This window comes from Microplitis mediator, chromosome 8 (genome assembly GCF_029852145.1).
Source record: "Microplitis mediator isolate UGA2020A chromosome 8, iyMicMedi2.1, whole genome shotgun sequence".
Taxonomy (NCBI): Eukaryota; Metazoa; Arthropoda; class Insecta; order Hymenoptera; family Braconidae; genus Microplitis; species Microplitis mediator.
Window position 1 is genome coordinate 21,848,225 of NC_079976.1, and position 16,237 is coordinate 21,864,461.

The window sequence follows — 16,237 nt, forward strand, 5'->3', positions numbered from 1 at the left end:
ATAAAGTCAATATATTAGACAATAATTAATTGTTACACATCTGAGGTACGTAATTTTTTGTATTAAGTATTGTTTCATTAATTAAAAATTTTATAACTTTTGTATGCACTGGTCACAAAAATTAAAAGATATTCGATTAAAAATGTAATATATATTTTTAACTTCCCGCTAAGAAAATCGATGATTTTCAAAAATTTCGGGAAGTTATTGGTTTCGGTCCGATTTACGAAAATCGAATTTTCATCAGATGTCGACGTTTTGAGGTCCTAGAAAGCTATTCTGACTATTTTCAAATTGATGTCCGAGTGTCTGTATGTATGTGTGTGTGTGTGTGTGTGTGTGTGTGTGTGTGTGTGTGTGTGTGTGTGTGTGTGTGTGTGTGTGTGTGTGTGTGTGTGTGTGTGTGTCTTGGAAAACGAAAAATTGAGCCTTGGCCAAAGCTTGGGAAACAAAAAATCAAGCCTTGGCCAAACCTCGGGGAGCAAAAAATCTAAGGCTCACCCAACACTGTTAAAAATAATTTGAATATTACAATACAAAAGGAATTAAATTTTCATAACTAGATATTTGAATTATAATTCCAATAAAAAAAGCTTCAAATTTAATATACGTAATTTAATAATCAAGCTGGTATTTAAAATTAAGACAAAAAATATGAATTTTAATAAACGTACTTAAAATTTATACTTGTTTTTTAAATTTTCAAACTAAGTATTGAAAATTCTAAGACATATTGAATTTTAATAATTCCATTTGAAATTTCATAATACTTATATGAAAATTCAAATGCTTGTATATGCAATTTCTGCGCGTGACGTGCTGCGCGTTCAGTAATCAAGGATTGTCTAGTGAAATATATAATATCTGTGTGAGTAATGTGAGCGGTGTATATCAGAGTTTATTATTGTTAAGTTTTTATTTCCTCAATAATATAAAGTAAATAAAACTTGTGACTGAACTAAACATCATTGACAGTATGATAAATGATAAAATGATACAGTATTAAATGTGATATACACTGTTAAAATAATTGTTTGAATTTTCAAAACATTGTATATAACGCAATAAACGCATACAATTGTGTTTGAAATTTCATTGTAACGATTGTATAAAATTTAAAATACACGCTTTTGAATTTTCAAATAAACGCTTCAGATTTTCAAATACATTTATTTAAAAATTAAAAAGAAAGTATTTGAAAATCCAAAATGTTAAATTGAAAATTCAAAAACATGTATTTTAAATTCTATGTGAAATTATTAATGAAATTTCAAGCACAAATGTATGTGTTTATTGCGTTATATACAATGTTTTGAAAATTCTAACAATTTTTTTAACAGTGAATGCTTGATCTAAAATATTATTATTTAAATTATCAAATATAATTAAAAAAAAGAGTTTGATCACACTTTTATCGATATTACATTGGAGTGTAATTAACTATTTACTGAATTAATGGGAAATAACGAATAGAATTATTTGGGAGCTACCGGGGTTCGAACTGAGATCCTTCTGGTTACTAGGCCGGGACGCTATCTACTGAGCTAAATCTAATGTTCAAATAATCATGATTTTTTTGCCCGTTAATTATATAAATACAAATTAATTCAGAAATATTAGATCGAAAAGATAGGGTGAAATGAAGTTTTATTTAATGAACTTAAAATTGTCTGATAAGTAATGACATATATTTATTAATTTGTAATTTTATGATTTGATATAAACGAATAAATTAAGAGTAAGATCAAGTAGCACAACTATATTGTTTATTGAACTTTTACATTTGTGTTAACTAAAGTTTTGTACCTAGCAATAACTAATTAAATGAAAATTATTGTAAATCAAATAATTTTACTTTTTAGAAAGTTTCGACTCTTCTTATTAATTGTACACTCGGTGGACTTATGCCCTGGTCTTCTCTATATACATATATAAAGATTAGACTGTGTCAAAATAAGTTTTTATGTTTTTTTTTTTTCGATTAAACGTATCTTAAAAGTTTCTTCAATATAAAAAAAAAAGTTCTCCTAAAGTTTGAGCTCAATATCTCAAAAATTGAGCTGGCGCAAAGGGGGGTCTCCTTTCCTATTTAAATAACATTGTAAAAATTTTTTTTTTTAATTTTTAAAATAACTACAAAAAAAAATTTTTTTTTTTTTTCAATTTTACTTTCGTCTATCTGATAGGATAGTTAATTCTCTACAAAATTGTCCATGTCCATTTTTTTCCTAAACTCAACAGAAACGAAGTTACAGAGGGCCGAATAGGAGGAAAAAAATAATTAATGAATTAATAACAGAAAAAAAATTATTAGTTTAACTTATCAATTAATTAACTCAAAATACTTCATTATTCATTAAAAATTTTTGAATTCAACATTATTTCGAATTAGTAACAAAACAAAATTTACAATAAAACAGAAATTAATTACAATTATAATTAATTTCAGTTTTATTTATAATTAATAATTAAAATTCACTGATTTGATAAGTGAATATGAGAATCCACTAAATTGAAAAGTGAATATGGGAATCCACTGATTTCATCGGTGAAAAAAAATATAAGACACTTGTAATTAGATCCGAAATGTGATCAATGTATTAGAATCATTACTTAGAGGAAGTATGCATGATTTTGATTGATGGAAAAATCCCGGTGACTGCTGGGCTCGAACCTGCATCCTTCCGATTCAAAGTCTTTGACGCTATCCACTGCGCTGATCTACGCATGTGATCGCGTGAGTGTAAATAGTATATTCGTTATGATACCAAACAATAACTGATGAAGAAATAAACAATCCGTGATGTTATGATTGACGTACTCTTCATACAAATATATTATTGTTCTGTACTTCTATTTTTTTTTATTTTGAAAGTTTTTTAATAAAATTTTTAAAAATAGCACCATAATTTTCAATTATATTTATATGTTATAAAATATTTAATTATTTGCTAGTTAAAGTTACTAGTGAATTAGTGAAATTCACAAATTAAGAAGTGCATAACAGTTTCACTTGTGGAAATAATGAAAATATCGCTAGATCATTAGTGAAAATCATTAATTTTCTAGTGAAAATTAGAAATCTAAATTCATTAGTGAAAATTCACTAATTTGTTGTTGAAATACACTGATTGTCAAGTGAATACTGCTTCACTAACGCAATTAATGAAATTGTCACTAATTCATGTTTAGAGAGTAAATACATACATACACACATACACACATACATATAGATACTCGGACATCAATCTGAAAATAGTCAGAATAGCTTCCTGGGACCTCAAAACGCCGACATCTGATGAAAAATTGATTTTCAAAAATCGGATTGAAAACAATAACTTCCCGAATTTTTCGACAATCATCGATTTTTTTAGCGGGAAGTTAAAAAGAAATCCTACCAAAAACAGATTCTTTATATAAAGTCGCGCCAAGTACAAGTTTAAAATTTATTACAAGTAAAAAAATGTTTTTTTTACAAAAGAAAAAAGTCAAATCGGAAAAATACCAAGTACCTAATATGATTCAAAATGATGGTAAACATTTTCATCAAATTTAAAAAAAAATTGAATAACAAAATTTCAATGTACTTGGTGCACATGTGCTTACAAAATAAGGTACCCGCGGGTAATAAGGCCTGTCGGGTAATAAGGCCTAAGGGACAGAAATGATATTTAAAATAACCGCCCCCGCTAAAGGCCACTCTAGTAGAAGGGTCTTGCATAGAGATGTTACGACAAGTTTATAGAGTTCCGATACCACGTTCCCTGTCTTCAATATATTTCATTATCCGTCATATGATGTCATAGCGCAGAAGAAATCATAAAAAACAATCTAGTCTTCTGAATCTTAAAAAGGATACTGATAGTTTTAAGTGCTGCTGAGCAAATCAATCTAGTCTTTTGTCTTTAAAGAAGTATTGTTGCTAAATTTAAGTGATGATTCATCTCTAATACCAATTTTATTAAGTATAATTAAACTATTTCAGTTTATTTAAACCGGAGGCCTTATTACCCTACCGTAGTAAAATAAGGCCTATTCGTATGGTTTTTGTAAAAGTTTAATTTTTTGTTTGTTTGTGGTATAAATTACCATTACGTCATCACATTTTATGGATAATGTATTGAAATAAAGATTTATGATACATTTTGATAATTAAATGCAATAATTTCGATTCTATTCAAAATCTCCCTTAGCTAGGCCTTATTACCCGCCGGTACCTTATTTAAAAAAAAGAGCATGTTTTGATTTTATTAGAAATTAATTTTGCTTGAGTATACATGGAGTAATGCACACCAAGTACATTGAAATTTTGTTATTCAATTTTTTTTTAAATTTTATAAAAATGTTTACCATGATTTTGAATCATATTAGGTACTTGGTATTTTTTCGATTTGACTTTTCTTTTTTTGAAAAATAATTCTTTTTTACTTTTAAAAAATTTTAAACGTGTACTTGGCGCGACTTCATACAGAGAATCTGTTTTTGGTAGGATTGAACTTCTTGCCGCGAAATTGATGCCGGAAATACGTACTTTTGACCGAGGTATGAAGACAAATTAATTTTTTTTGTATATTTAAATTTTTTGACCAATAGGGTAAGAGCACCAGTACCCAGCCCTAAACCAGTAGCCAGCCACCTCATGTTAAATTATATCTATATATATTTTGAGCCAATGTTAAAGTATATGACTGGCTGGCTACTGGTTAGGGGCTGGGTACTAGTGCTCTTACCCTATATCGTTCTAAACAAATAAAAATAAAAATTATTAAACTTAATTAGTAAAGTTGTTGATTTGAAATAAAATTAAGCTTTCATCTATTTCTTTCTGATGCTTTAGAACTCATCAGGTTCAGGATTACGAAAATCGAAAATGAGGAAATCAAGAATGCAACAATTAAAAATGTGCAAAAAAAGACTACGACAGAATCTTGCCGGAATATTCTGTCATCTCAGGACCGCTATATTATCTCAAAATTATATAGATAATTTTAACGCTGAAATTATCAATGTTAATAGCACTTATAATTACGTATGCGAGGTACCTTTTCTACACCCGGCTGCAATGTTTGGGAATTACAAAATATTTAAAAAATTGATAGAAATTGGTGCTGATGTACACAAACGGTTACGTGAAAATCAAATTACGGTCTTACATGCCGCCGTCGCGTCCTCCAATTACGATATCGTCAAGTATTTGATAGAAAATGGGGTAAATGTTAATGCTGAGATTAAAAATTTCAATTGGAGGACTGGAGAAACTGCATTGCACATTGCCGCCGCGAGAGGAACAAAGGAAATTATAACATTATTATTAGATAATAACGCTAATATTAATGCTAGATCTGAAATAGGATTCACTCCTATTATCAGAGCCGTTCAAACTAGAAACTACAATGCCATGGATGTATTAATAAAATATGCGCCAGATCTTTTTAGTACATTTGAATATGATGGTTACAAACAAACAATTTTTCATGCAGCTATTTCAGTATGTAACTGGGAAGTGTTTTTTGATTGGCCATTAATATTCGCTGACACGATTGATGTTAGTAACAAAAATAATAATTTATTGTCATTCTACGAATCCCAATTGTTACTTCATCACGCTCTCATCACCTCTATCAGGACCCATGAAGATATAACTATTTTATATTTGCTTGAGGCCGGTGTTGATGTTAATGCTCTGGATTCTAATGGTAAATTAGCAATCGAGTGTGACTCCGAAATAGAACTTCGACCGAATATTATTTCAATGATTAAGGAACATATTGTACAATTGATAGCAGCGGGTTTTTATGTTTGTGATCGGAATATTCAAGCTGTTAGTACAGAGGAATTGAATCATTACTTAACTAAGTGTCATTTAGAAGTTGAAAAAATGACAAAAAATCAGTTAGAAGGCAGTAATATTACATTTATTAATATTTTGCATAAAAATGTGCAATACTTGGCACCTTATTTGAAGTATGTTGATTTAAACAATATACTCAAACGTAACCCTGCATTTCCAGAATACCCAATATATGAGCTTAAGATTTTTTTTAAACTGCGAAAAGCTCTGAAAAGAGTTAATTACATAAAAGATTCTGAGGAGATAATTTATAATATTTTTTATGAATTACATCTTCCACATACTTTTATCAGAGAATTATATTTCTACTTGTCAAATAATGATTTAGAAAATATCATTCCACCTTCTACACGGAAAAATTGCGAGCGAATGATAGTAGAATCGTGTTAGAATCATAGTATCGTAGAATAAAATTTATATGTAAGCAATAACCACAGCATTAAATGCCCGATAGAAAATAATTTTGTATAATAATATATGATTCTATATATATAATCAGGTCTAAATATTTGCAAGGTCTAACCATATATAATTATATGTAATCGTGCATGAATAAATATTGTAACTCATAAAATATCTGTAAATTAACATTAAATTAATTACATTAAGATTTATTGTCTTTAGTATTATAAATATCCTTGATTTTTAAATTAAAAAAATTAACACACTATCCAACGGTTAACTGCTATTTTACTATCACGGAAAGATTGGAACCCGACTCAGTCGGGTGCAGGTCAGTAACCAGTCGGTAAAGGTAAAGGTAAATGTGAAGGTTCGACCATCTAATTGATGTCCCACGTTGATGCTGCTCAACTTTGGTTATCGCTGGATTGAGATCTGCTCTATGAGTATGTGCTATACACCCGATAAAAAAATATTTGTTTAGTTATATATGATTATATATAATCCTACACGGAAAAAAGGTATAGTTCCTCGAAAGATCAAGTATAGCAATTCGTAGATCGTTACCACAACAATACGTATACTTATGATAACAATACCGTATCGTTCCTGTAACTAGCTATTAGATAGCTTTCAATAGCTTACAAAAAGGTGTGAGAAATAATTGTGATGTTGAAATATGGACCCACGAATAATTAATTAATTAACAGAGTAGAATCTCCATAACTATGTTGATACATGGATTAATAAGTGTTTTTTTATGTTTTCTATAATCAAATATACTTTCATAACGCAACATCCAAATATTATATATACTCGATGTTTTATAATTTCAATGTGATATGTAAATAAAAAAAAAATAATTAATGAAAAAAAAAGGACTAAATTGTTATTTAATAGAAATTAAATTACTAGGAAATAAACTCAAGAAATTGAAAGATATATTGATATTTATATTTATAATTTATTTAGGCTGTAACAAACTATTAAATCTGTTTTACAAATTATTTTATTTAATTAAAGTTATTCGTTCATCATTTATTTATGAATAATTAAGGCTTTTAAATATCTTCTATAATCGGATTGAGAAATCTAATTTGGAATCATTTGAGATTACGTAACTCTTAATCATTTTGAATAATTCCAAATTGTCTGAATTATTTTGCTTTCGAGTATAAATTTTAGAATGAAACATTTTAAATCATATTGAATTAAAAAATAATGTTTTATGATTAAAATTTATTGAAAATGATTGAAACTATCGAATCATTTCGAATTAAATTGACTAAGAAAGAAATATCGCAATTTCTGGTTCCTCGGACAATTCAAAATAATTTGAAATAATATGAACACTCAAATCATTTAAAATTAAATTGAATGAGAAAATAACACCCATACAAAGTCGCCGTTAATGGAAAAAATGCCGTAAGTTGGCCGATGTCTGACTGCCGTCGCTCGACCAAACATTGGCAATTACTCGAGTCGAAATTTTAAACCTTTCTAGAACCGAGAAATTCTAAAATTAAGAACGAAAAGGACTTACTGGGTACTTATTTTCTATAGAAAATTAAATCCTATATAAAACCTCTAAATGTCGGTTATGGGGAAAAATGACATGTTCAGTCGTTAAATAGGCGTAAAAATTTTATATAGTAACTACTTTTTAGAGCCTAAGCATAATCCAGAATCTAAACAAGTCCTATTTATTCTACAGTGGTCAAAGTATTTTTAGAGAACCTATTGATACTCCATATCTTAATTAAGACCTAGGAATTCTACATTATCCATTAGGACCTACTAGATCTATGGTTCTACCATATTTGGTTAATCCTATCAATCACATTTGAATTACACTCTAGAAATTCTAAATTATATCCAGAAAAAAATTAGTAGGCTCGTGCAGTTTTTATATTTACTTGAATTACTTATAATTAAAATAAGTTCAACGAGTAAGACAATTTACGAATTTTTTTAAAAATTTTAAATAACTGATGAAAAATTTTGAGCAAAAATAATACAAGGAGACTTTAAGATATTGAAATTTTATTCACGAGTTGCTTTCAAAAGTGAATTTTCATCATAAACATTTTTCAGCTTAAAAATAGCATAAGTCTACAGAAAACTGTTATATGTCTTTCTAATAATGTAAAATTAAAAAATGAAATATTTCATAGAGATTTATTGGATATTGAAATTTTTACGTATTAGTTAGTTTGTTTTTTCTTTAGGTCCTACCCAGAGATCAAAGAATTTATAGGACTTAATAATATACACGCAAAAAAATAAATGATAAATTTTATTCGGATTTTCAATTGATTTTTATTGTTTGAACAATAAACCCGCATCAAAGAAGGTAATTCATAAATAATATAATATTAAAAGCGAAAAAGTATAAGAATGATTCTCTAAAATATATTGATAAAAAAAACATAGTCACTCTTGGTCTTTAAATTTTATTGTTTATCAATAATACTTTAGGTTAATTCTTTCACATACATTAAAAGCTTACAAACACAAGTAAAATTTTGTTGTTTCAAACTATAAAAACTGAGGCGCTTAATATACTTTTTGACAATTTGAAGAAAGTAATAATTATATACCGTTGTAGCCTTCCTGACTTGTTGAAAAAGAGAGAGATGTCAGTAAGTGTACGAAAAATGATGATAAATTTTGTCACAAGATGGCTCGTTAGTTCGATAATTTTTGGTCGTTTGCTATCGCACATGTAACCAAAAAATATTTTTTTCATCTGTTGATGACGTCACTATTAGGACGATTAGGTATCTTTTTTACCAGCTGTATCTTATCTAATATTTTTAGCTGCCGGCCATAGGCGCTAATTGTTGTACATTTCAAGTGTCTGTCACAAAAATAGTTTTATTTACTCGATTACTATACGATAAAACTGTATTTTTATTAATTAATTATATAATCAGCGATTGGAATAGTGGGCGTAGGATTGTGTAATTCTTAAATAAATTACGTATAACATAAATAATTATTTAAATATTATTTAACACCCGAAAATTAAACCATCTACATCGGTGTTATTTTATTTTAACACCGCGCGGTGTTAAATTCAGTTTATTTTTAGCACCGCTCTTTTTACAGTGTACGATGGAGGACGAAGACAATAATGAATTAGTAAATTCCGGAACGACTTCAAATCCAGATCAACTAGTATGCCGCACCAAAAGACCAAATGGTAATCGAATACAGCCAGCCGATCCACACCGAAAATTCGTAGCAGAGGGTAAAAATCCTTCTATGTTTCAAAACCCGCACGAGATTAGACAAGAATAGGACAAAAAAAATCTGTCTATCGGTTGACCCTGCGGGCCAGCCCTAAAACTTTCCGCTGTTTTCGAGCTCCTTGAGCTCAAAGACTTTGTCGTGAATACATTCTGAGCTCTTCGAGCTCGAAAATACTTTTATGTGCCGTTCTTTTCGAAAAAAATAGTTTTTTACCATTTTTTCTCCAACGATATCTCTCAAACGAATAAACCGATTGACACGGTTGAGGTGGCAATCGACGCGTTTTATCAAGATCTAAAGCTGATCGAATTTTGAATTCGATTTATCGAGTCGTTTTTGAGATATTTCAAAGGAAATTATTTTTTTAATTCTTTCGACAACGGTTTCTCTTGAACGAATGAACCGATTTTGATGGTTGAGGTGGCATTCGACGCGGCTCATAAAGCTCTAGAGCCCAGTCGATTTTGGAATCAATCCATGAAACATTAAAAGTTATCCAAAAAAAACATTTTTGAAAAAATTTTATTTTTGGAATATCTCTGAACGAGCCCTACCGATCAAGTTCAATTTCTCACAGCTTTAAGATATTGACAAGCCGCGTCGAATGACACCTTAAAGTTCAAAATCGGTTCATCCGTTCAAAAGATACAGGTATTTACATACGTACGTACGTACGTACGTACATACAGACACTCGGACATCATCTTGAAATTAATCAGAATAGTTTCCTAGAACCTCAAAATGTCGACATCTGATGAAAATTCGACTTTCGAAAATCGGAGTGAAAACAATAACAAAAGGCCTGATTATTTCCGAACTAACAACCGCGTTTAAAGATGAAAATTAAAAAAAAATTCTGGATGTCGGTTGACCCTGCGGGCCAGCCCCAAAACTTCCCGCTGTTTTCGAGCTCACGGAGCTTGAAAACATTACTCTGAATATATTTTCGAGCTCTTCTAGATCGAAAATGCTATTACCTGCGATTATTTTTTATGAGCTTTTCAAGCTCTACCAAGTTGCGTTTTTTGCTTAAGTTTGACAAGTTAAGAATCGAAAATTATTAATGAAGAAGCGGTTTTTAAATTTTTATTCTCGATTATGTTCAATGAAATAAATGTATTGAGGCAGAAATCAATGTCAGTGATCAAAATCAAGATTTGAGTGAGTTTTGACTTAGGTCAGAGCAATAATATATGAAATATCCGAGAAAAATATTAAAAACTGGGTTTTCTCAATATTTTGCTGATGATATGTTTTAAACTAAAGAACAAGTTAGATAACATTGAATGATGATCGAAAGAGACTATAAACAGAAAGAGTTGGTATGATTTCAAAAACATTTAGTACATTATATTTTGATTTATCCGGAAAAAATAACATTTTATGTTATTTTTTTAACTTTTCAGCGCCGATATCTTTTGAACTAATCAACCGATTGTGACGTTCGAGGTGGCATTCGGCGCGTTTTATTGAGTTCTAGAGCTGATTAGATTTTAAAGTCGATCGTTTGAGTCGTTTCTGAGAAATCACTAAAAAACTAAAAAAAAAAATTTTTTTTTTTTCGTAAATCGCCAATATTTTCGAGTCTGCTTGATCAAATGATCTGAAAATTCCAGGAAAGTTGAGGGCCCACAAGCTCTTTCCATTGCCACCTTAACCATCCGAATCGGTTTATTAGTTAAAAAGTTACAAAGAGTTTACACACACACACACACACACACACACACACACACACACACACACACACACACATACATACATACACTCGGACATCATTCTGAAAATAGTCAGAATAGCTTCCTAGGACCTCAAAACGTCGACATCTGATGAAAACGACTTTCAAAAATCGGGGTGAAAACAATAACTTACCAATTTTTCGAAAATCCTCGATTTTCTTAGCGGGAAGTTAAAAAAAAGTCTGAATTAGTCCATTTTGAAGAAGTTATAGCTATAAACAATAGAATTAGTTTAGTTTCTTAGTACTAAAATTTTTAATAAATACTACCAAAAAAATCATACAATAAATTATTATAATCAAAAATCAAATTGTTTTCTTAGCAATAAGAAATTAGAACATCCTCGATTTTTAAATAAATTTATATTATTATTGTCTTTAAAAAAGTAAACACTAATGAGATACGTGAGTGACGTCAATAATGCTTCGGGCAAAATTTTCGTATCTACAATAGAGCTGAGTCAGGTTAAAATATATCTAACGTCACTCATTGGAGCTCAGGTAGAAATTTAACAGTAGAATTGTTTGCAGAAAACATTCATGCTTTCAACATGAATCAACGTAATGACAATCATATACAATTGTACAGTAGTAGAATATATATATTTTTAAGACGCGCATTTTCATGTCATGAATATACTAAGCTTTGTTTGAATTCTTCTATAACATAGAATCGTCAGTAATGATCTGAACCGATTTAAATTTTAAGATTAGAAAGAATATTCAGATAATTTGAGAAAATTTTAAGAGAAAAACTGGATAATTATTCAGTCTAGACAATAGACCTATTAAAAATACATTATAGTTAAATGGACGATTTTAATTTTAGTAGAAAAAAAAAACAATTTTAAAAATAAGTTAAGAACTTTAAATGTCCTATGTGGGTTTACTTTTAAATAATTTTATCTTTGTTACAGGAGAGTGAAAGGCGAAATCGTATAGGGGGCACAATGGGGTACCCATAATTGAATCATATATCTTATCATATAACTTTAAGTATAGTATAAAATATTATAAGACATATTTATAAGTTCCCTCGCAGATTTGAATCACGGTGGAAACACGGTGGGTTTGTTCCATTTTACCACCGTGACTACGCGATGGATACACTGTGGAACCACGGTGGTGAAATAGCACAAAGCCACCGTGAAATCACGGTGGATACACCGCGTAATCACAGTGGAAACACCGTGTATACACAGACGTCAAGCCACCGTGGAATCACGGTGGATACACCGCGTAATCGGACTGGATACACTGTGTATACCCGGTGGTGAAATGGAACAAACCCACCGTGTAACCACGGTGGATCCACGGTGTTTACACTTTCACGGTGTTTCTACCGTGATTCAAATCTGCGAGGGTTAGCATGTAAAAAAAATATATTACCGATATTTATGTTGCAAATTATAAAATTATATAATATTTCGGCAGAATTTTGTATAATTTGGCTCTATATATGACTTCTTATAATTCTATATAATTTATCATATATTTTGAATTATACTGAAGCTCATATATTGCTTTTTCATACGGGAAACTATTAAAATAATATATTGTACAACTAGTACGGTTAGTTGTCGATTGCCCACGAGAGAAAAGTTGATCGCACGAACGAAGTGAGACTTGCAATTGCCATTATCTTTAGAGATAATATTAATTTAGACTTCGAGTTTCAATTATTTTTAGAGACATTTTGAATTTGAATTATGAAATAAAATTATCACGAACAGTAATTTTGGTGCAATGGAGACATAAATATAATTCACAATTGTAATTAAAGTTATGGTATGGTGATAATTAACATTCGTAGTCTGAATTATTGTTTTCTTTGATGATGATTGTAATTCTTGAATTATAATTATCTCCAATGATAATTTCATTAAAAAATTTTAAATAACTTTTAAAGCGTTATTTAAATAGCCGTTATAACAATTGTTTGAAACTCTTTATGTGCAATTATCAATAATATTGTAAAAATGTGTATACTAAAGATCGTACGTAAATAGTAATTTCATGAATTTGAGTTAGTTTTGCAGGAAAAATATTTTTTGCGATGAAAATAATTAGAATAAATTACTGTTAATTCTTCTTATAGTAAATATTCATTATAATTAGTGCATTTAAATTCTATAAGACATAAGTAGCGAGACGACTTATTCTTTTTATACTCAAAGCATTAAACAATAAATATGATGATTGTAAATTTATTTGATTAGATTTTAAAATTTATATTAATAAATCAAATGATGTCCAGGAAATATCGAATCTGTATATGATGAATTTCAGTTTTTGAGTACCATATAATTTTATTTATTTATATTTTAAATATATTTCAAATATATTTTATTTAAGTAATTACTATTTTTTTGACTTATATTTTGATTTTTAAAAAATTTTTTTAATGAAGTTATTATTGGCATAATCAATTTAGGAAATACAAAAAGTAATACCGCGTGTCATGTGTATTTGTACAGAAAACATTAAAATAATTAAGCACGAAAACCCAATACTAAAAAAAATTAATTAATTAGTGTTTCAGATGAAAAAAAATAATAACCGAAATTTAGTAGATTTCTTAGAGGGCCCACTTTGCCCCAAATTAAAGTTTATATTTTTAGAGCCTAACAAGTAAGAACCACTTAAGGGGCCTACCCCCCCCCCTCCATTCCCTTATTTGTATCCCTAAGAACTTAGTATTTCCTTAAGTACTCCATTTTGTCCCTTCCCCAAATTATGACGATAAATATTTAAGAATGGGGGTACGATAGAAGGTACCATAGACATCATCATTTAAAATAGTTTTTGATCTTGAGACGATCAGTCGCATAGTTACTCCTGTATTAAAATTACAAACTCAAAATCAGCGGTTGTTAATAATTTAACTTTAAATTATTACAAAGTGAACAGTGACTCTAACAGTAAAGTGCTGAAGTTTGTTAACTCAAAAGTTCATTGGTTAAAAATCGACAATTATTAACAAAAGTAAGTTCTTTAGAATGAAATTAAGCTGTTTCATTTTTACCTACGAATACGTTTACAACTTGATTGAAAAAGGAGTTTTTAAAGATATTAATAAAGTGTTTCCAGTCATGGGTGGTTTAACGCTGCTTCATATAGCAACTTTCAATAATGATAAAAAATTGGTGGATTATCTGCTCCGCAAGAAAGCTGATGTACATTCAAAAAGTCAATACTGGGGTACAGTTCTTCATACTGCTGTTATGATGGAGTACCTGGCTATAACTGAAAGTCTAATAAACTATGGAGCAGACGTTAATGCTCGACTATTTGTGCCTTCTTATGTGACCTGTTTCCCGTACGCAGTTAGTCGAAATGATGAAGAAATTCCTGAGTTTTTATTGAAACGAGATGACATTGTAAGTACAATCTTGAATCGGTATGAATGGTGTCCTGCCAGAACAGCATTACAAATCGCTGTTGATCGAAATAACGAAAAAATGGTGGAGCTACTTTTAAAAAGTAATGCTGATCCGAATCTTGGTCCTCATCTTGATGGAAGACTACTGATAATCCATGCCATTATTCAAGGAAACTTACTAATTACAGAGCTTCTTCTGGCATACGGTGCAGATGTTAACAGTGAAGGTGGTTATCTTTCACCAGAAGAAAGTGCTCTACACTTTGCTGCCAAAGTCCGAAGCTCGGAAGCAGTAGAATTAATATTAAATGATAGCATGGTTGATATAAATAGAGTGGAAGTGTGTAAAAATTCAGCGCTTCATTACGCAGTCATCGAGAAAGACGATAATATCATAAGACAACTTCTTAATGCTGGTGTTGATATTAATTTAAAAAACGTTGATGGTGAAACAGCATTTACTTTAAAAATAATTCATTCACAAAAAGTTAATGACACATTTACCGAACATATTGCAAAATTAAGTGCGGCGAACTTTTATGTCAGTAAAGAAAATTTAGCAGTCGTAAATAGTGAAAAATTCGGTGAATTACGCGATCAGTGTTTAAGCGAAATTAAAAAAATGAAGATAACATATGTTGGTACGAGTAATGTTACAATTTATAATATTTTGTGTAATAAATGTGAGCACAAATTAGCTGTAAGTTTAAGCTATGTTAGTGATAGTACTATTTCAGATTTGGACATTCAATCTCTTTTTCCACTGTACGGTGGAATGATAAGTTATCGATTAAAAAAAGCATTAGGACGAAAAAAATTGTTAGTCAATGCTATTAGTTTAACTAATGATATTTTCGATGAAATCCAACTCCCAAGTACTATTACGAGGGATATTTTTAAATTACTAACTAACAAAGATCTGAAAAAATTACAATGAAATATTTATAGGAATAGTTCTTATTAATATTATTAAGTTTGTATCAAATCAGTAGTTATCATGAGTTGAATTACTAAGTCATTAAAATGAAACATATTTATAGGTGTAGTGTTGTTCAATATAATTAAGCAGTGTGTAATTAAATCGATTAAGTGGTATTTTTACTTTCTTATGATTTTTCAACTATAATATTTTACTATTTGTATTTTTTTTTTAAGTTGTTTCACATCCCAATGAAAAAAGATTTTATACAATTGTATAAAATAATATACAAAAAATGGCCCGATCCAATTGTATACAACTGTATAGAAATTGTAGGCAATTCTATACAAATTGTATACAAGTCTATATAATGATATACAATTTTATACAAATTATATACAATTCTATATAACTATATACAATTCTATATAATTGTAATATATAGAATTGTATCGAATTGTATACAATTTGTATAGAATTGTATACAATTTCTATACAAATTGTATACAATTGGATCGGGCCATTTTTTCTATCCAATTATATATGATGGAAATTTTTGTGCAAAAATAATACAAGGAGATTTAAGATATGGAAATTTTATTTGCAAGTTATACTCTGAAAAGTGAATTTTCTTCATAAAAATTTTTCGGCTTAAAAATAGCATAAATCTACAAAAAAAACGTTACATGTATT

The 16,237-nt window shown here is 29.3% G+C and overlaps 1 protein-coding gene across 1 annotated transcript; it reads left to right on the forward strand.

Annotated features, from left to right (window-relative positions):
- The first annotated feature begins 14,335 nt into the window (after window positions 1–14,335).
- Window positions 14,336–15,562, forward strand: LOC130673931 (putative ankyrin repeat protein RF_0381). The gene has a single exon (XM_057479146.1). It carries the CDS (start codon window positions 14,336–14,338, stop codon window positions 15,560–15,562), a length of 1,227 nt encoding a protein of 408 aa, XP_057335129.1.
- The last annotated feature ends 675 nt before the right edge of the window (window positions 15,563–16,237 follow it).

What these genes read in the sequence shown, in the direction of transcription:
- LOC130673931 (XM_057479146.1), top strand. Translation starts at nt 14,336, where the DNA reads ATGGGTGGTTTAACGCTGCTTCATATAGCAACTTTCAATAATGATAAA.